Consider the following 21,777-nt stretch of genomic DNA (forward strand, 5'->3'; position numbering starts at 1 on the left):
GAGAAAATAGTAAGGTAGGAAAAGCCAACTTCTCTCAGTCCTTATGAAACACTTCTACAGCAGACTCACATCTCACAGATTACAAATGCTTATCTTATATTTGTAAAGTGCAGAAGATCTTTCATTTATTCTTCCAAGGTTCTGTCAGTAAGGTAGGAAAAGCCAATTTCTCTCAGTCCCTATGAAACACTTCTATAGCAGACTTACATCTCACAGATTACAAATGCTTATATTTGTAAAGTGCAGAAGATCTTTCATTTATTCTTCCAAGGTTCTGTCCATCTTGTTTCATTGGTGAAACAGACACTGCTGGCAAGTAGAAGAGGAAATGTAAAGAGCACAATGTTCACTTTTTTTTTACACAGAAAATACAGGTGGAGCCATGCTTGAGTGCATGCTTGATTTTTATACCTATTAAATTATTTTGTGCCATAAGAAATAAGAATAAGGTAGAGCCTTCACTCTTTGGAATGAAGTCACTTTTGAACCCAAACCAACTCAAGACAAGGAAGAAAGATTAAATCAGGTTGTCAGTATGTTATGTGAAACATGCTACATGATTAATACTTTTTAGGTTATTATGTTAATAGAAAAGTTAGTAATATCAGCATAAAAATATGTGTGTGCTCTGGTGATTCTCCTGTTTTCCCATCTAGTCAATACTACCCACTTCCATAAAAAGGCTCTGGAAGATGTAGAGATGGACATAGTAACACTCTAAAAGACTTCACATATACACACTACTGCCAGATTTTTGGTAGGTTTTGTTATTTCCTGATGTAACATCTAACAAAAAACATATGCTCTGTGTGTGTACACTGTCTTACAGCCTAAAACTGCAGCCCATGGTAAGTCCTGAAGCATTGCAAAAGGAAGGGACTTGGTGTAATCACCTCGGGGTATCAAGCATCTTCAGTTGTTGGAAGTGAAAAAAGCTCATGAAAGCCAAAATGAGCTTTTTAGGTTTAACTAGTTTTGAAATATGCACAATATGGCCTCTTGGTACTCAGTGATCACTGGTGAGGAAAAAAGTGCTATCTTTGAAACATCACACTGCCTTTAGCAATAAAAGGAGAATATTGTTTTCCCTAAAAAAACAGGAAGTATTATTAAAAGTGATAGAGACACGGTATTAAAGAAGGAAATATAATTACAAAGTTATGTAGCTCTTAGAGTTGTTTTAATTTAATAGCTTTTCATTTTTCTGAACAGCCTTATTGTAGAGAGAAGAAAAAAATGCTTAATTTAGTCTTTCAGACAGATACATTGAATATATAGCATTGTCATTTAATTCAATTTGACACAAGAGTTAATAGTTCTAATGACATTTAAAGCTGTTTTCAGTCTTGTGTAATGTGGTACTTTGTGAACACTTGAAGAAGTTAATTTCCTGTAAAGTTGAGTTTTTTGAAGTTCTGTGATCACATGGTCCAAATAAATGATTTCATCCTAAATGTTTCTTAAGATTTCTTGCAAATGTTCCTAAACTGATCATGTCCAGCTCTCAAATTATTTCAGCAGTAATTTCTTGGGTTTTTTCTCTCAGAGTGCAGTAGGCTATCAGATTTCCTCAGAAAGCAAGATATTTGTAACCACCACAACCTTTAGTGCTTTCTTCATCAACTCTTTGAGTAGCTGAGTCTTGCTAATGGTTTTCCATCAGCCTTTTCCTTTCAGAGGAATTAATCTTCCATTCACATGTTATCTTTTAATTCAGTTTTATATCAGTGGTATTTATAAAGATTGGATATGACAACAGGAAGAAAGGTTTAGAAGGTGGTAGTCAGTTGTATATCTTTGCATTCAGTCATGAACGAGGCTTGTAATGGGGTTATCTACATAAAAAAAACCCTGGGGTTTTACACAGACAACTTTTTTGAATAGAATTGCAGCACCATGATTATGTACCACAAAAAATCCTCAAAGCAGTTGCAGTGCTGCAATTATAGAAGCATAAAGCACTTGGGAGGTGTCGGTGGACAATGCCATTCCATTGCAGTGCTGTGAGCAGGAAGTGTTGTCACAGAACTGAATTAGACAAACTTGATTTGGGTATTTTTCTTTAATTAGCCCGGTTTCTTGTGAATAAAGTGGGTTATTTTGGGTGACAAGTATGAAATTTTCACAATTTGTACAGTAACTAAAACAAAGATAATAAATTTGAGGAACTTTTTTTGTTCCTTTCACAGTTTCTAATGCAAAACTTTCATACTTAGTATTGCTACTGTATTGTAAACAATGCTGTCTGTAAGGCAGTCTCTTCACAGAGAGAACTTTATGTAGTTAAAACTGTAATGTCACCAGTAAGTATTTTATTTTTACCTTTTAGCTTGTTCAAAAAGAGCTTTTACTCTGTTGTTATCTGTAACTAGAGGAGAACTCATTCTCCTTAGCATCAAGTAAATAAATTTATAAATAGGTGGGCTCCCCTTTTGCAGCTGGCTGATAATTTTTAATGTATTGTAAAGCCAATAAGATTGATCAAGTGCACAGAAAATGCATATTGGTGTTTGGAGAGGGGAAGAAGCAGCTTGATTTCAAATTAAGTTACTCTGTTTTTCCAAATGCAGTTAAACCATGGAATTTTGTGAAATTTCAGTAGACTCTTTAACTACCTCTGTGGATTCCCTAACTTCTGACATGTTCTTGCTAGTTCATTTAGTTGTCTTTTTTTGCCAAATTAAAATATTTTTAGTGTTTGAGTTTATATGAAGCAGTCATACTTCATACTGTTACATGTGCTTTATTGTAGTTCTAGCTCTGTAGTAAATTTTGCTGCTTAAAAACAAACAAAAAAATGCAGCTTTATGGAATATTTCTTCAATATAAGCCATCAATTCCCAGCATAGTCTGTTGATAACTAGTGGATACTTTATGATCAGGACTGAAGACAGGGTATGGAACTGACACCTCTCTAAAAATGGTGATAAGGGAGATGCACACAAGATCTGTGTGCTGAGGAGTCAGTGTGTGGTACCTTTTAGCTGCTTTGTATCAGAGATGATGAACAAAGTGCTGGAAACATAAGTGAGGGTAGCAGGGCTTTCCACTCACTTCTGTTCTGCCAAATTCAAACTGTGAAGTGACTTGAAACCACAAGCTCTCCTTGGATTCTGGTTTAGTTTATCTAAAGGTAGTAAAATAAAGTGTTTAATCTGTTAACTGAAACAACTGTTGATTTTAGTGGGTGATTTTGCACTTGCAGTCACTGGTAAAATACAGAAGCGACAGGACATGGCCTGTAGAGTGATGGGTGGAGGTGAACACATTGGTACCGACTGCAAAGGAATAACACAGTGAAGAACCCATTGAGATACTCTTACCACTTGTGTTTGCTGTTTATTTGTATGAAAAAGGGTATGAAGTATCCTAATAGTCCCTCCCATCACTGATGCAGGGTGGTTTTCAGCTGCCTTGAGCCAATCTGGCATTTAGTGAAGTGGATGCCTACTTTTTCTCAATCTTGCCAGTTTTGAGGCCCTAATGCCAGAGGATTTGTGTAGGCTCGTGCTCTGCAAACAGCTTGTGCACAGCAGTCCACGTGCAGCTGATCATCACTAGTCCTCTGGCTGCTGGGTGTTGCAGCTGTGCCACAGATCAGCTGGTGATCCTCTTGGAGCCATTTCAGCAAAAACAAACAAGATTTAAACATTTGGATGTTATTTAAATAAATTTAAATATTCCCATTTCAATATCAGGCCTCTGCTAACCTAATTGATGTGACTGAAGGGAATGGGGAGCTTGCTTTCATTAGAAACCTGGGTAGGATGTTTGAAATTGTCAAACTTCAGTAGGATGTGGTGTCAAAAAGGTGGTGGGCATGGTAACATCTACCACTGGCACCAGTGTGTTCAGAAGGCAACAACTTCTGTGCAGTTCAATATCCAAAGCTGAGCGGAGGGTTAAGTGACTTTAAAAAAACTGTTCTTAGACACAGTGAGACAGCTGTACTCCTCTGGGATAATAAAATCAAAGGCAAACATGTGCAAATGTTGGAGAAGGTGGTCTTGAGTAAGGGAAAGTGTTGGAAGAATTTGCTTTTCAAAAAAATCTTTTCTGACATAAAAACTGTTGCTGTTGACATTCCCTTATGTCAAAAATACATCAATTGCATGCAAGTGGAAGAGAGAAGGGGGAAGAATAACAATAAAGAACAGATCTTTCTGACTCTCTGAAGAGAAGACCCCCCCAGGAAATTTCATCGTTTTGTTTTGGATATTGTCTGTTACTGGTGAATTCAGAGGCAGTGCTCACCTGCTGTGGTGCTGCTGATTGTAAAATGAGCATGATCTTGCTAGAGCTTGGAAAATGTTTGATAGATTTGAGTTTGGCACTTGCTGCAATAGCGTAGGATGCTTGTTTGTCTGGGGAAAAAATCCACAAGGCGATGAAGCATTGTCACTAATTAAAATCAGAAGGAATACTTGAGCCATTTGGGGGAGATGTAATCAGCTGACTAGTGAGATTAAACTTTGGGAACAAAAGGCAAATACATTGCAGGTAGAATTCCAAATGTTCAAAGCAGAAATGAAAAATTCATTAACGTTGCTCTCTGATTATGCAGTTAGCCCTTTCCTTGCCCTTAAGTTTACCTTGGCTGGGGCACTTGCAGTTAAATGGCACTGTGGAAATTACTGGAAAACATTAACATTAACTTGTTATTGTAAGCTGACATCATGCTGAGCCTGATGGGAAGTGAAAATTCATAAATAGCTTGTCCATATGTGTAAGGCAAAAATCTGCTGATCTTCAGCAGTAGCATGATTCATGTATTTGCTGTAGTTTAAGCTTCATTGTGAGTTTTCTATGGTCCTATAAACTTTGTAATTTCAGAAACTTCAGGAAAATCAGTGGTCCAAAACTGACCGAACTCTGAGAAAATATTGTTGATATTTTCGGTGCAGTTTTGATTGTACCATCTATATTGTACTGACACTTAGGTATTCTTCCCTCTTGAGTTTTCTGAAGAGCCAAGTGCTTCCAAAAGAGTATACGTAAAACAGAGTTTTGGCATTTTTTTCTCCTCCCATAAATTCTCATGCACATGCCTACTATCTATGAACTGGAACTTACAGGATCTGAATTGTCTCTGAGATGCATCCTTAGTGTTTTTCAAATAAATCACTTAACCTCTGTTTCCTTGCCTACAAGACTTTATTCTAAAATATTTTATAATATAGGAGAGGGGAGTCATATTGAGAAACAATATGTGATTACATAAGTAAAAGCTTTATTTCTGCATCATTCAGGGAAAATAAGTAAAGAGATGTTGTGTATTTCAGGGAGCCAGTCCTCTTTCCTCTCAGATGATCTTCCTTGTTGGAAAGTGGCTGTGTCCACATACACCTGGGCTGAACAATGCTGCCTTGTAGTCCAGTCTGAAAATACAGAAGGGCTGTTGGGTTGAAGATTGTCTTTTTTCTCACATGTTACAGCTAAGTAGGATCCTCTCACACAAATTAATTTCTAGATGTTACTGTAATAAAACAAGAAAAAAGAAAAAGAGTTTGCATTAAATGCACCTTCCTTTTTCCAGTTTTCTTATGTATTACCCTTGTAAAGCTGAACCCATTATTAATGTTTATGCTTGGAATTCAAGTGCTGCCTTGTAGTCCAGTGAGACTGAAAATACAGAAGGGCTATTGGGTTGAAGATTGTCTTTTTTCTCACATGTTACAGCTAAGTAGGATCCTCTCACACAAATTAATTTCTAGATGTTACTGTAATAAAACAAGAAAAAAGAAAAAGAGTTTGCATTAAATGCACCTTCCTTTTTCCAGTTTTCTTATGTATTACCCTTGTAAAGCTGAACCCATTATTAATGTTTATGCTTGGAATTCAATTTAACTTATCTGCAAGTTAAGCCCACCCATCAGCTGTGCTGTCTAGACATAAAGTTACTTTTATTGCATGTTTCAGTTGTATGTTCCCTTTTATAGCGATAGTTTTGACAGAGGAAAATTCTTGTGAGCTTTACTTGCATTCAGCTGTGTTGCTGTGTGTCAGAGGAGTTTGGCATTTGAGCTGGGAGTCTGGGCACCAACATGGGTGGTGTTTGATGGGTCTGCATAGCTGTAGCCCCCGATGTTCCCTTTGTTACCTGCATCTAACTGGGTGAGAGTTTTCCTTAAGGGAGGAACATTTGCCCTATTGTTTGCACTCAGAGGTGCAGTATTCCCTGCCATGGAAGAGCAATCAATCTTGCCTAAGTTCAGGAGGCTTTGAAATGTTGGCTTAGAGTTCAAACAAAAGAGTGTAGTTGCTAATATTGAGTTCCTCAGATGCAAATGGAGCCATTAATGGTGAGAAAATTCTTGTAAATAAGTAGCAATGGAAGTTGATCCTCATGCACGGAGACGTGTACAGTCACAGGTTATGACCGACAATGTACGAACGGCAAAATTCTTGTAAATAAGTAGTAATGGAAGTTGATCCTCATGCACGTGGAGACGTGTACAGTCACAGGTTATGACCGACAATGTACGAACGGGGAAAAGCTTTCAGAAGTTGTAATACAACCTTAAAAGACATCACCTCTTTTTTTACTTTATTACCATGGTTATAGTGAGCTGTACTTGGACTTCTCATATGTCACATTATTCCTTAGACTTTAAAAATACAGAATATTTTTCTTCCATTAGAGAGAGACCCATATATGTATATTTTTTCCTCTGTAAGTTTAAAATCATTAGTTGAGAGAAGTAGATAATTTTCGGTAGCTGCAAGCTTTACTTTATTTTATAATGTGGGTTTGGGAACTAAAAGCATCAAATTGATTTAGCTTATTTCTAATTATTTTCTCAGCTTGTGTGTTAGTGCAGACATTCCTGAGGCAGAAGATCACCTCTGCTGAAACCAGCAGAGCTGCGGGGTCAAGTGGCAGTGTCCTTCTGAGCATTCTGGATAAACATGTTCATACTGTGTCTCTTACCATGTCAGCTTCTTTGTATCAGTGGGGTAGCTGACAGTATTCCTCTTAATTGTAAATATCCCTCAGTAAACAGGAATGTGTGCCTTGGTCTTTTGTTTGCATTTGTTTCCTTCATGTGGGTATGTATGTGGGAGAGAGCTGTTACAAAGACATAGCCTCGGAAAAAAGAATGTCAAATTGTTTCACTGCCACCCCTCCAAAAAAAGGAAGAGGGAAAAGGAAGCTGGGAGTGTGTATGTGTGCAGCTTTATATTCTTTGAGGTAGCTGGATTAAGACAATGATGGGTGGGTTTTTAGGATGACAGAGTACAGATTTGGAAGAAGAGACTTCATTGACTTCATTGTATCCTTCCTGCTGTTCTGATCAGAAATGCAGGCTGAGGACAATTCTAAACTGCTCCCACCAGCCTGGTTTGTTCATTTCTCTAGACTTGCAGGTTTTAGTTACATATTGTGGGAAGATAATAGGGGTGTTTGCAGAGAGTGGAAATGCCACCAGCTCCACAGTAGCCCCTTTCATCTCTGGTCAGGCTGGCTGCTTAGGAGGATGTGTGTGAGACCCACTCAGGTTTATCTTCTCTTTCTTTGACTTGTCAGGCAGATTTGCCTTTTCTTAGCCCTGCCTGCTTATTGGGGTTTTCTCTTTGCTCATCAGCCCGCCCGTCCTTTTGGTTGGGTTTCTCTGCCCAGCACATGTACGTACATTTAGCTGAATGACAGCTTAAAAACAGCTTAAATCCTAATGCTAAAAAAAGTCCTAATAATGATGAAGTGAGACCTTGTCGGGTTTCTGTATGAATAGGCAAACTGTGTACTTCTAAGAGAAGATTCAGCTGGGTCTTCCAAGTAAAATGAGTCTGCTGTTTCCTGGTAGCAAACTTCTCACTGTTTTGTTTTCTCCTAATGAAAATTTTGAGTCACATACACAAATTTTAAGCTGCAATTCAGTTTCATCAGACTGAAATAGGAAAAAAAACCTGGGGAAAAACCTATTAAAAACTGTATTGCAAGAATTTTGATCTGTGAAATTTCACTTATTTGGGGGGCTTGTTTTAGGCAAAAATACATTCATCTTAAATACAAAGAACACATTTTTATTGAGGGATGTTTTGTGATATATGTCTGTCACTGAGAAGAAAGCAACTTTGCTATTTTTTAGCATCTTCTAACTTTCATTAGTTGTGCCACATTCATAATTTTCAGATTATTAAATAGCTGTGCTATTCTTGCTGAGTTATACAAAGTTAACTGATATTGTATTCATTAATTTAGATGTTTTCAAGCCTTTTAAACTTATTAATTCAATCCAAACATGCTTGCCTTCATTTTAATCAAAACAACTTTTCATTAATGTATAAACCCAGCTTCATGAATTTTGGTGGTTGTATTTGGAAGAAGGATTCAAGTGCCATAATTTCTTGTGAATAATGAAGCAAAATGGGGTAATTAGGTAATGAAATGTGCTGAGAAAGCAAAGCTAAAATTCTGGGAAAATTTAATTGTGAGCCAGCTGTTGCTTTAAAGAAAGAAAAAGATTTTATAGAGTTTTCATAAAATTATTTGCAGAAGGAAATTGTTGCACCTCAGACTGCATTTATTAGTCCATACAAAAACAAATTTAAGGAAGCGATAAGGATGCAATCACATAATGTATCTCTGGCAGAAATAATAATCTGATCTGTTAGTTGTGAAACTATTATTATGTAATGAAAGGCTTCTAAGAAAGGAAATGGTAGGAACAAAGGGGGTGATGCTATAATGATTTGGTATATCTAAATGATCTAGGACAGTAAGAAGAATGATGGCTTTTGTAGCACATTTGTTTGAGGGTGGCAATAGAATTGATAAACATTTGAAATTCCTCTTCAGTATATTGCCATTTAAATGGAGAAATAAATTCAGAATATTTACTCTCTCCCATAAGCTCCAGATAAAAATTTATCTCATAATTAAATACCTCAGGTGAAGAAAATCCTTAATGACTGTAATTGAGATGATCTATCCACAGAGTTGCTGAACCTCAGTGTGACAGAGTCTGGGTCATGAGAGCACAGGGTGCCACCAGCAGTACCTGGTGCAGCACCTTTGTGCCCTGTGGTTCTGGACTCCTTTTAAAATCTGCAATGTGCCTGGCTGCTTTTGTCTGGGAGATCAGCATGGACTGCAGGCACCGTGTTCATACAATACTCTGGTGATAAAACATTATATTTCTTTTCTACAAATACCAATTTTTATCAGAGCAGGGTGGTAAGCAGATAGTTACAAACTCTCCCATCTATTTTTGTATGGGTATCTTACTGAAAAACGGGGAGGGGTAGATGAGATTTTTAGTCCCATTATATTTACCACACTGGCACTTTTCATATTTAAGAAAAAAAAGGGATTTCTAAGACTTGTTTTTCCCTAGAGCTAATTGTTGTAACTTTGAACTTTTTATCATACTTGCAAAAATGCCTTCACCTGTCACAGCAGCTTGCCAGTTTTTATCTACATGGTTGTAGTAAAAAAACATTCGACCTAAGTTTCAGAATGCAGAGATAACTTGGCAGTTGTATTTATTATAGAAGAAGAATAAAATTTTGTCTGCCTTTAAATGAGAGAAGAAAAGAAAAATTATGTCTGAGGGTTTCTTTACTAGCATGTTAATACTCGGGCGAAAGCTTTTGATGGGACTGTTCAGAAAACCTACATTTAGCTCAGTAAATCTTCTTACTGCTGCTATTTTGCAAACGCCTTTCTTTCTTTTTTGCCCTCCCATGTTACTTCAACCTTCATAACTTGGTGAGTGGCATATTTTTGAAAGCTGAGTATTTACACAGTGTTTTCTTTCAGCCTTTCAGCTGTTGAAACATCTGTATTCTTTGTATTTTTTTTTTTAGGGAGTTAAAGAATATGTGTTGAGAATGTTAAGTTTCGGGTGATGTCAGTTTGGTTTTTTTGGTTTGTATTTTTTTTCCCCCCCAGCGAGCACTGCAATGAACACTGGGAGCATTGTTTCAGTTTTGCACTTAGGAATGTGAATATTTGTACTGTATACTTAACATAGCTGAGGGCATGCACGAAGAGGATTTTGTTGCTTTGGGTCATCTTAAGGGGGGAGGAAAGCTCAATGTTGCTACTTCACAGAGAAAGGTGGAACTGGATAACCTGTTTTTGGAAAATCTTATTGTTTGAAAAAGGCACTTGGTGCAGCAACATGCTGAAGGCTGTGCTTTCTTTCAAATGCAGACATGTGCTCACGTACACCAGGTATCCACCTAATGATTGTTTTATGCTGGAAATTAAAGTTTATTATGAATTTCAGGAACCTTAGTACCTCCTATAAAATTAGTGCTAATGCTATGAAAGATTAATTTTAATTTGTTACAAAGTGTGTCATGCTAGATCAACTTCCTGGCTATTGAAAGGTTCCGCTGTATTTGCAGTATCTCTGTATGTATGCAGGAGAACTTTTGCCACCAAAATAGATTTGCACTATAGGTAAATTTTGTGTTTGATACAAGTTTTCCTCCATCACTACATTGCTTCATTATTTTAATTGTGCATTTCCCAGCAATTCAAGCTGATACAAGAGCTGCTAAAGATAATGATCATATCATATGAAAGTTAGTGTAGGGGAAAAAATGTCTCTTGCTGATTTACATTTTTAACTTAGCTGATGTCTAATCATTTAAGTATTTGTTTTTATTTTTAAAAAAAGCAATGTGAATTTTTTTCACTTAATCATCCAAAATGAACACTTAGAAAATAGCAGATGTTATGTCTTAAGGCCTGCTTGAGTACAAAGAAAACACTCAACTTTCTCATATGAGGACAGGGTGACAGTGTTGCATCTGAAAGCATGCTGTTGGATGGGGGATGGATGTGAACAGGCCAGAAGGATGTGTGTGCTGAATGACCAGCGGGGAACCAAGCTGGCTGTTCCTTTTCTTCTCTTCCTTAGCCCACACTTCTCTGCTTTTTCCCCTTTTCTTGAGGCTTCTACAGATGAAAAACCAGGGTGAAACATTGACAACTCCAAGGAAGGTACTGGAAGTTGGGAATGGCTGAAGAGAAGAACGTGGCTTCCTTGGCATTCTGAGTCCTTGGGTTTTTCTCCTTAGGATATAGTGTCACACCCGGGCTGGCTTGGTGGAGTTTGTTTGGGTTTTTTTTGTCCATTTTGCACTAAGTAGTTATTCCATCCAGGTGGTTTTTGCCTGCAGCAGCTTAGGACATGCTGACTCAGAGTGAGAACCTTGTGGACTGAGTGGTCTCAGGTCCCATCATGTATCCAAGTATCTGGACTTCCCATGGCTTGCACTGTTTTAACAACTCTTGTCCAGGTTGATGGACAGTCTCTGCTGTCCTGTTGGGGTATTATCCTGGCTCCTAAAAAGCCTGCATAGGGGAGGAAAAGGTTTCTGGGCACCCATGAACTCACTGTCTTTAATGCAGGATTCCACAGAACCTTGTCACAGTGAAGTGTTGTATCCATTAAAGAGAGCCACTGTCAGCCAGCATAAACCTTCCTCCACAGATAGCGCAAATCTTTGGCTAAACTACCAGAAAGAAAATCATTATATTGCCTCTGTGTAATAAAAAAAGAATGCTACGTACACAAGGAACACCATGACTTCACTGCATTTATGTGTGAGGAATTCAGCAGAGGATTTTAAATAATGTAGTATTTTGGACTTGAGGAGAGCCATGCACTGGAAAGCCTGTCTGTTTTATTGGCTGTATCAAACAGTCTCATAAAACTTGCTACCTCCTCATGCAAACTGGCAAACTCCTCATTGCCTGGCTTGTAGTCTTAGATCATGGAAACCAAAGAATGACACATCACAAGTGATGGAAGGGAAGAGCTACTGAGGTTAACTTTTACACGTTGCTTGTTTGGTTGTCTCTGATTTTTGCTTACATAAAGGAAGGCTTTGTATAAAACACGCTAATGTTAGTTACGAGTTCCACTTTAGCTTAGGCATTCTAAAATCTCATGCTGAGAACAGAATTTCTTTGTGGGGAGAGCTTTCTAGGTGTCTAAAATATGGTGAAGGTGCCTGAATAAGAGACAGAGGGCTTGCAGTGAAATAACAATAAAATCAGGATTCTGTGTATGTCAGAAAAAGTCAGAACAGGCTAAATTATAATTGAACGTTTTCTTTAATGGATGCAAGCACTTTTCAAGAGTGCATCAAATTCTCACGTGAGTTGCCCCTTCTAATTCTACTGTTCAAATAAGGCTTATGTCCCATGATTTTTACCACCAATCTGTATTGAAAGGATTGTTTCAAATAAAGAATTAACTCCATAGGATTTTTGGTTGCATTTCAGTACTGAGTTCCCTACCTGGACAAATTTAAATCCACCATTTTGTCTCCTTAGTATACACAGTTCTGTCAAGACCTTTAGCTTGAACTATCAAACTACTTCTGCATCTACACAGAAGGCACTTCAAGAGTTGTTTTCAGAGCTGAAGAGATTACATTAATTTAAGCTGTTAGGAAAAACTATGAGGGCCCCTTCATAATTGTGTAACAGATTTTATATTATTGCTTAGAGGTAAATCCATTGTCATTCCTGGAAATGAATACAAGCACAGAAGAAAAAAATTGGAAAGGTTAAGGCACCAAATGGTTTTCAATTAGCAGAGGATATAAAAAGCAATAAGAGCTTCTGCATAAATATTATTTTCCATTTTCGTTCTTCTTCTGTCGTGTCTATGACTTAATAGGCATTAAGGGCAAGCCACAAATCATATAGAGAAACTATTAGTAGTGGAAGCTTAGTGCATTGGTTTTGATGAAGAAGGTTAATTTGAGGAGGTACTTACGTAAACTGTTTTAATAAGCAAACACTTGCATAGGAAAGAGCAGACTAAAGAAGACAAGGTATACATCTCTGGTGACACTTCAGAATGTTAGCAAGCTTGCACTTCTGCAAAGTGTTTTGTAGGAAAAGGTAAAGATTTAAAGATTCAAAAGATCTTGGAAATGGAAGATAAAGATTCAAAAATATCTTGGAAAGGCCATCGTAGAAAGATGCTGTCAACAAAATGATGTTGAGTTCAGAGGACTTCAGAAGATTTTAAAAAAATGAAAGACAAGCCACTTCTCCAGGATGTGTCTTGCCTACAGAGCACCTGCTGACAAAGGGAGACAGGAGTTTATTTCATTTTTCCTTTCAAAGGGCCCCAGTGGGATCTCTGTGTTTAATAAGTGCCTCACTAGGAAAAAATCTGAATAGTGTCCAGAGAACAGTTGTTTTCCTGTGAGGGCAGCAGTGGGAGCAGACAGGAACACCTTACCTCAAGAGCTTGGATTTTGAGGGTGAAAGACTAGAGGAGTTGCATACAAGTGTTTTGGAATCTGCTTTCTTGGTTGTTTTCAGGATGAGGGCACTTAGGCATTTGTTTCATTGAAGAATGTTCAGACCATGCCTCAGTGTTTGTATGGATTAGATAGTCTCTTGACATCTCTTCTGTTTCTGTGCTTATTTGAAACAACTGCAGCTGTTTTTCCACTTGAATGATTTCACAAAAAATAACCCAGATGAAATTGTGTCAAGTTAATGCTATGTGGCAGTGCTTGTGTTTCCAAAACAAGCAAACAAACAAAAAAATAGAAACCCCAGAGCAAGTGACAGCTGGAATGTGGGAAATCACAATCTGAGATCTAAAAGTCTGCATACAAAGGTTTTTCTTTTCCCAGAGTGAAGGCCCCAGCTTGATCCATTACTCATTAAATTATCACTTTGCAAGTATGAAATGCTAATACTCTTACATATCAAGAGTGTCTCTATATCAAATGCTCACAATATCTATTTTCAAAAATGGTCTGATAGTATCTCTTAAGCTTCCTAAGTTCTGCACATGGTCAGTTTCAGTAAATAGTGGGGGATGTACTTTTTCAATTTGCATAAAGCCCTTTCTGTAACTTAGCTATGTAAGCGAACAGAATTTCCAGTTTTGAGGCTGTAAGGCAATGCTGAATAAGATCTTTTCCATTAGGCTTCACTAGTGCAACATGCATTTCCATGTAGCTCCCCTTTAAAAATTATCTCACCTAGGTGTTTCCTGTTCACTTGTGTGTGAGTGGGAAGACTTTAAACCAAGTGGGATGATAGGGGTGGTGTCACTTGTGTTAAGTGTGTGTCATGCACCCTCCGCCGCATGCAGGATGGGCACTACAGGGGCTGGGCTTGGAGAGCCCCTCTCCACTGTGCAGTTGGTATCAGCTTTCTTATCCTACCCAATATTTTCATTTCATGCATAGATGACTGTACTATTTAAAAAATAAAAAAAACCAAAACTTTTTTCTTAACACTTTTCTATATATTCAATGCTACCGGGAAAAACTTGTTTTTAAATAGCAAGGAGGGTCTCTGAGGACGTACATTTTTTGTTTTGGCTGTCTGACCAGAAAGCTACAGTCTTGCTTTCTATTCTGGTACTTTGAATTCTTCCCTTCATTAAGGCTTGGATACATCTATTAGTCTTTTTCATTAAACTCTGGAGGAGAAAGTGCCGAACCCCAGTGCAGCAGCTCAGTCCTCAGAAAGGGAAAATGTGAGCGTCTCCCTGCTCTGTGAAACTCAGCTGGCCACATTGTTTGACTGGCGCCTGGAATGAAGGTTCTTAAGAGCAGGAATAAAGATACTTTTCTGTCAGCACTTCAGAGTGGTTATGGATGGTAATTCCCCTCCCTGGCTCCTTGGTTGTACTTGCACAGTGTGAGCAGCCCTGCTCCATCCAGTGTGCCAGGCTGCCAGTCCGCTCCCCAGGCAGTTGTGCTGGCACTGGGGAGCAAATGGCACAGCAAAAAGCTGAAAGTTGAGAGAAGCTTAAGTTGAAAAAGACCAGAGGAGTGGTGTTTTTCCAGCTGCCTTCTGGTCACTTCATGGAGGTCAATATCTTCCAGCACTTTCTGTTGTTTTGTGTGAAAAATGAGTTTTAAAGACGGGGCAACTTAAGTATTTAAGGATTCTGTCTGCTGTGAGGCCAAGTGAATACATGTTTTTATTTGAGTAATGGTTGTTCATTTTGCAAGTGACTGTTTCATCTTATCTTTATTTGAAGGAAAAGCAGTGGCTAGAATTTCTTCATTTGAATTTTATTTTTTTTTAATTTAGGTTTTTCATTTGCTGCAGTCGTACCTAGAATCAAACCAGTGTGTTAGTTTGGACTTCCAGCAGGGACTGCATGACATCATTACCTGTATGGGAGCCAAGATCTGGCTGGCTCAAAGGTAAGATAGAACACAAAATATCTGATTTATAAACACGGTTTACTAATGTATGGAAGACTTGGTGGATTTTTTAAGTTATTCTTTATGCAAGGTTTGTTTGTGTTAAAATATGAAAAATTTAGATGCCTTATTGACTTGCTGATTTTTAATCAAGGTAATTTTTTTTTCCAAAAGCAAAGATAGAAAAACATTGTAGTCTAGTCATAAAAGAAAAAAAATAACTGTGAATGAACATTCCTACAGAAAAAGACATTTTGAGGATAACTGGTGCTTCTTGGCTAAGAAGAATATGCCGCATATGTGAGGTTTTTATGTTACTGTTTTTCTGATTTTGACCTTTACAGAAAATTAGTGGGAAAATGTCATAGCAGTTGTTTAAACTAAAAGCATTTAGCTGCCCACAAACAATCCAAGATAGATTGGGAAACATTTTTCGTAAGTTCATCTTCAGGTGAACCTACATATAACTAACCAACGAGCTCTCTTGCTCTCTTTCTCTTTCACTCTTTCTCTTCTCCTCTCTTCCTCTTTATTTCCTCTCTCTTTTCCTCTTTCTGTCTTTCTTTCCCTCTTTCCTTCTCTACTTTATCTCAGCAATTGCTTTTGAGAATTTCTATCCATGAGAACCCCTACCCAAAACTCTAAAGGAATCAGTTGTGAACAAGGGCACCAGTCCTTGCACAGACAGATAACTGGGAATGTCCCGCATTTTGCACTGTGGTATGAGGCCACCAGTGCAGCTAGTGTGGATCTCTGATAAAACCTGAGTCATTTTCTGATCATCAAAACCAAAATCCTTAGTGGTTTGGAGAAGAGGGGTGTCTAGTGGGTAGGGAAAACCTATTAGTGTTAACTGAGTTGGGGTAATGAAGATAGAGTTGATCTTTGGGAATTACAGAAATGTCTCCTCAAAGAGTGATAGTGAAAGTATGGCAGATAAAACTTGATGCAAATAATTGGAAAATGGTGCTCATGAACAAAGTCTGGAGTTTTCCTGGTGAAAGAGTGGTTGACTGAGCAGATTCTTTGTTTGAAAAAGAATCTTGTTCTTGGGAATGCCCAATAGGGGAGGGGGCAAATGTAATTAAATAAAGAAAAACACAGAAAACCCCCCATCTGTGTTTGTGTATTAATCTGTGTTGTGTATTTAAATATTGTGTAAATCCCAAAGAAGATACAGTAGGAGTCAGAAGCAGTATAAAGATTGACAAGTATAGAACAGTTTCTACTTGGGGACTGATTAAATAGGCTGAGATTAATTTTTTTAATAATGGAAAAAGGACAACTGAGGGATGTGAAATATGAGTCACATAGAAGGGGATAGGAAATTAGCATTCTGTCCAAGGTGACAGATGTAGAAGAAACCAACTAATGAAGTTTTTAATGTAATTTTAATTTGGCTATGGAACTCTGTGATATAAGATAGTCTTGGTTTTAAACCTGTCTGAATTTTTAAACAATGATTTAACAGAGTCATGGAAGGAAAGTCCAGTGAGGTTACTGAGTATGTAGACATCACAATTGGCTCAAGAAATTCTTCAACAACCTTGAGGGTTGAGACAGAGGTTTTGGCAAATATCACTATTGTTATGCTTGCATTTCCTGTGCATCTGCTCTCTGCCCCAACTGGAGACATTTTGGTGGACCTTTTCACTTGAATCAGTGTAAGCATTTTTAAGAGTTTAAATGAGAATGTTAATTTGCATAATTAATTTAATAGTTCATAACTGATACTGCTATAAAGAGTAAAAACCCAAACACTAGAGACCAAATTCAGTAGAAAGATAATCATGGAAAATAATTCAAACCTCTTTCTCTTGCAGCAGGTAGGCCAGGCTCTGCTCATTGCAGATTTTAAATAAATTCTATTTCCAAAGTATTTTTCAGAGCCACCCTTTTTAATACATCAATCACTGATTGATGACTGGTTGGGTTTTTAGTGAGTTTTTTTTTAAATTATTTTATTATCATCTCTGGAAATGAAAGTTTTTCAGGCCCTCTCTAAGAAATTCTTGTGCACAGTAAAGGTGTTTTCCTGAAGAGAAGTGTTTTCTCTTTCACTTGCCTGTAAAAAGTCACAGTTGTATGAGCTGATATTAACTCCCTGTCAGCAGCACATTTTAATTTTGTCAGTTTGTCATAGCCTGCTTGTCATAATTCTCAACAATGCAGGTAATGCTATACATAAAGGATTTTACAATGTCTTTCTCCCCAGATAGTAAACTTTTGTATTATGAGCATGCAGCCTTGCAACACTAACTTAAAGCATGGGGATTTTAACTGATGGAAACTATTTTTGCAGATTTCTAATGTACTTAATAATTCTTGCGCACTTTGAGGTACAATTTCCTTCCTTCCTTCCTGCCTGCCTGCCTGCCTGCCTGCCTCAACTCCTTCCTTCCCTCTCCCCCCTACCCCTTTGCTTTACATAAATATATTCAGTGTGCTGATGTCATAAAAAAAAGGCAAAGGGAAAAACCTCCAAGAAGCAATCCAAATAAACAAGGATATTAAGGGGTGTTTTCTGGTTGTTCTAGTGTCCCACATTAAGAGTGCAGCTTTACTGTTGGTAGTTGACTGGGTGAAGTTGAACAGCTGCTCTGTGATCAACAGTGGAGTGTGAGGGTCTTGTTCTTTCTTCTTCTTGTTTTGAAGGAGTTTTAGAAAGCTGCTTGGACACTGAGTTGTGAAACTTAGTGTGTGGGGGGGTTTCTGAGTGTTGTGAGGGCCTATTAGGAAACCAGCACTTTATTCTTGCCCTTTTGTTAGACTTCTTGGTATGTATCTGCTGCTGTCAGGGTGATGGCTGACTGGATTCATCCTCAGTCATGTATAGACATTCTTGCCTTATTTCTGTTCAGGCAAAGCGAATGACCTCCACAGAGTTAAATTAATGGATCCCCATCTGTTTTTTCTGCCTTTCCATAAGGAGATAATTTACCATGTCACCGATACTGCAGGGCAGAGACTGTTTGAAAAGAGGGTATAAGACGCACTCACTGTTAATCTTAAATGGTTAAAAAAAGTTAAAATAACAGGAAAGTGGTTTGTGAATCTGGGGAATTATTTCCAAACATCAATTTGCAATCACATTTCTGTGCTAGTTCTGTTAAGTTCTTGTTGGTGTTCTTTCAGCTATGTACTTCCTTTGTACTGTGGAACAAACTTCTCTGAGAATCTTGAATTACAAAACTTTGGATTTCATATGTAGTTCTTAAAAATGAGGCTCAGTTGTCATGTGTGTATTTGGAAGAAAGATTATAGTTTTCAATGGTTTCCTGAACTGGTTGGGGTTTTTTTTGTTTGGGTTTCGGTTTTAGGGTTTTCTTTGCCTTTTCAGGGCCAGAACGCAATTTCCTTTCATCAGAAATTAGTGGTGTAGAATAGCTCAAGATTCTGTTGCACATTCCATGTAATATACTAATCTCTTTTTTCTTCCCCATGCTACACCCTGATTTTCCTTTAGAGAATAAAATAATGGGTCACATTCCCCAAATCGAATTTCATAAAGCATTCACTTTTTCAACTGGTATTTTCTATCAGTTGTGAAGGAAGGCTTCTCTTACTGGTGGGGCAGGGTTGCTTTTTCTTCTTGACTTTTTTTTTTATATCTTCAAAACATTAACTTTTCTGTGTATTCAAAACCAGTATTTTAATTTTTGATGTTTTGAATGAGATCTGCCTTTCATCCACTTCTCTAAGTGATGGTTGAATCTTTTCACTTTAACTGTATGTTTATACTTCGCTTGGTGTTTTTTATTTTGTTTTGAATATACCTGTTAGTTAGTCTAAAGTGATTCAGTAATGTTACTGCTTTCTTTCACCTTCACACCAGTGTTAGTTTGCTGCATTTTTTTGCAAATCTGGGAGATGCAGGACGTTTGAGAACAGAAATTTTAAAAATATATAAAATCTGGATAAGTTTTGTTGGATAACTTAGGTGATGGAACAAAGTCATATAAATTAGTCTGATGAAAACTTTAAAATATGATCAGTTTATCAAGCTAAATCTTTGAAAGAGTTCAAAGCTCTGTCATATAAATAATTTTTAAAACAAATTTTTAAAAAATATAAAAACTTTTTTTAAAAGTGTTTAGCTCAGCTGCATACCAGGGAGTTACAAGACTTACTTGAGATGCCTTCTGCTTCATAAATACAGAATGCTAGACGAGCAGCCTTTGGATTTGGTAATGTGTTGTACAGAAGTCCCAGAAATATCTCTCCTGTTTAATTTGTAGCCTTTGGCATGACAAAGTATTGGTATTGGAAAATTTGAGAAATCATGTCATTGCATGGCTTTGCTGTAGGATGCTACTTTTCAGCACTTTGAGTTGGATTTTCTTTTTCTGCCTTCCTAGTTACTGGAGACCACAGGAGGGGGAAAAGTCTTTGAGGTTCTGCCAGAAGTAAAATAACATACTCTGCTAACCTCTAGCCATGTGCCATTTCTTAGTTGAGAGCTTGTCTGCACTGGGAGAGTTTCCTTCTAAGAAGGTGGCTTTCTTGAAACTAACTTATGGGGAGCAACCGTGTATAAAACCAGTTGACTTTGCATTTTGCAAGGAGTCGTGGGTTCATCTGGAATGGGCCACCAGTGGTGTTTTTATAACAGAAGTAACCCATGCTCTGCAGCGCTGCTATTTACAGCTCTCGGCTTTATGGTTGGCACTATTAAAAAGACAAATAAGTGCTGCACAAGATTCAAGCTTGCACAGCGAATACATGCAGAAATTATTTTAGGCAGGGACTCAAAGCGACGTTCACTGAGATATGTGCTGCTTGGTTTTCCCCCAGCTGATTCTCCAATGATCTAGCTATGACTGCTTTGAATGAGGAAAATCTTGTCAGTATTTTATAGCCCTACAGAGTATGTAACTTGCTGAGTTTTGTTGGCCATGGCACTCCATCAAGCCTGTTATATCCCTTTTGCCCCTCTGCTTTTGGCAGCGCTATGTGAGTGACAGTAGGCAGATGAGCAGGCCTTTCTAGGAGGAACTTCACACGAGGTGCATTTAGGCCATCTGTGTGTGTAGAAAGCAAGAATGTGGCCTCTTTGTGGTTTCAGGACTTCATGGCTCAGACTTTAACCTAAATATGCCTTTTTTTCTCATATGCCTCTTAGGAGAGACAGTGGTAACTTCTAGTGAGCGGACTATTACAGACAAAACGAGCACATGCAGGCATACCTAGACAGAGGTGCAACATGCCCATGGCTCTCTTCAGCTTTGCAAGCAGCCTTTATGTGACTTCTGAAGTGGTCCTTATTTGGGAGTTGGAAGTAGTTTTTTGTACTTTCAAAACAGCAAGAAGTGGGGAAAACATGAGGTTATCCTTCTTGGCAGAGAGAGAAGTCCTCCTCGTGTTTTAGTACTCTTGCCTCTTCTTCTTCCTCTACATCAATATGAACCTTCTTGTCCTTTCAAGGACGTGTCTGCACTTGGCATCTCCCTGTTTTCTAACTTTTCCACTTTTTCATTTCTATCTTTAAAACTAACACATTGAGAAGCACACTTATTTATCTTTGTTTGTTAGTGATCTGTATGTGTTGTACAGCCAAGTTCAAAATTTGAAAATAGTTTTAATGATTGAGCCTTTCTCTGAAGAAGATTATTTACCAGGTTTCAAATGGAAAACTTAATTTTCTATAAGCTGGAGCAATAATTCCTGTGTTTACTCTTGTACATACAAAATGTGAAGGAAATTTTTTTTCTTGTCCTTTTCCACCTGAAAATGAAGTGTACTAGTATGAACAGCTCACAGAATATGCTGAGTTGGAAGGGACTCGCAAGGATCATTGAGTCCAGCTCCTGGCCCTGCATAGGCCACCCCCAAGAGTCACACCATGTGCCTGAGAGCATTGTCCAAATACTTCTTGAACTCTGTCAGGCTTGGTGCTGACTCACCAGTAATTTGTTAATCTGCACATTCTAACCCATGGGCCTTGTTTTAGCCTCATTTCTCTTTGTTTTTGAAAACAGTCATGGCGTGTCATTGTTCATAAATGTATTCCTAGAGGCACTAATTTAAATCTTAACATGCTTTTAGCAGGCTAATTTAGGTTTCTGTGCTGCTCCAAGTCCACTCTTTCACCAGTTTTGATAACAGTATGCTTAACACAGCTACAAACTGTTTATTTAGGCAGCTGGTGATTGCTTGTTTTGGAACACCCACTTTGGGTATCAGTAGAGATGTTTGGACTTCAGGCAGAAGTTTAAGATGTGCTTTGCATAAGATAATATAGTGTTTGACTCTGGTTCATAGGTATATTCCTAACTTAGCTAGAATGTTCCAGGAGTACTAAGTTTTGGATGAGGTTGTTTAAGGTGTTCCCTCCGCCAGTGCAACATTTGGAGTAGGCAGAAACAATGTACAATTACAGATTTTGGACATAAATCCTTACTTCTATCTGAAAATGCTTTTCATTAAATAAACATAAGAGTCGTCCTCGTTTTTTTTTGTAAGTAAGCCCTTTGAATTAATTGTGTAAAATTCATTAAATTTGCACGTGGGATTTGTTTGACCTCTTAAGTTTTTTAGGATATTGCTCAGGGATCACATGAGGTTCTCATTAAGAGAACAAAAAAGAGAACAGCCAGGATTATTTTATCAATCAGGTAT

The 21,777-nt window shown here is 37.8% G+C and overlaps 1 protein-coding gene across 4 annotated transcripts in view; it reads left to right on the top strand.

Annotated features, from left to right (window-relative positions):
* The window catches only part of THADA (THADA armadillo repeat containing), a 150,919-nt gene that overhangs the window by 75,710 nt on the left and 53,432 nt on the right, over positions 1 to 21,777 (top strand). For all 4 annotated transcript variants that reach the window (XR_005626409.1, XM_039698016.1, XM_039698017.1 and 1 more), the window contains one exon: positions 15,044 to 15,159. Coding sequence is in view for 3 of the 4 variants with exons in the window: in XM_039698016.1 (XP_039553950.1) it covers positions 15,044 to 15,159 (116 nt within the window). In the remaining variant the exon portion in view is untranslated. The remainder of the gene's footprint in view (positions 1 to 15,043; positions 15,160 to 21,777) is intronic.

The sequence above is a fragment of the Passer montanus genome, unplaced genomic scaffold (genome assembly GCF_014805655.1).
Source record: "Passer montanus isolate IOZ18808 unplaced genomic scaffold, ASM1480565v1 scaffold12, whole genome shotgun sequence".
Taxonomy (NCBI): domain Eukaryota; kingdom Metazoa; phylum Chordata; class Aves; order Passeriformes; family Passeridae; genus Passer; species Passer montanus.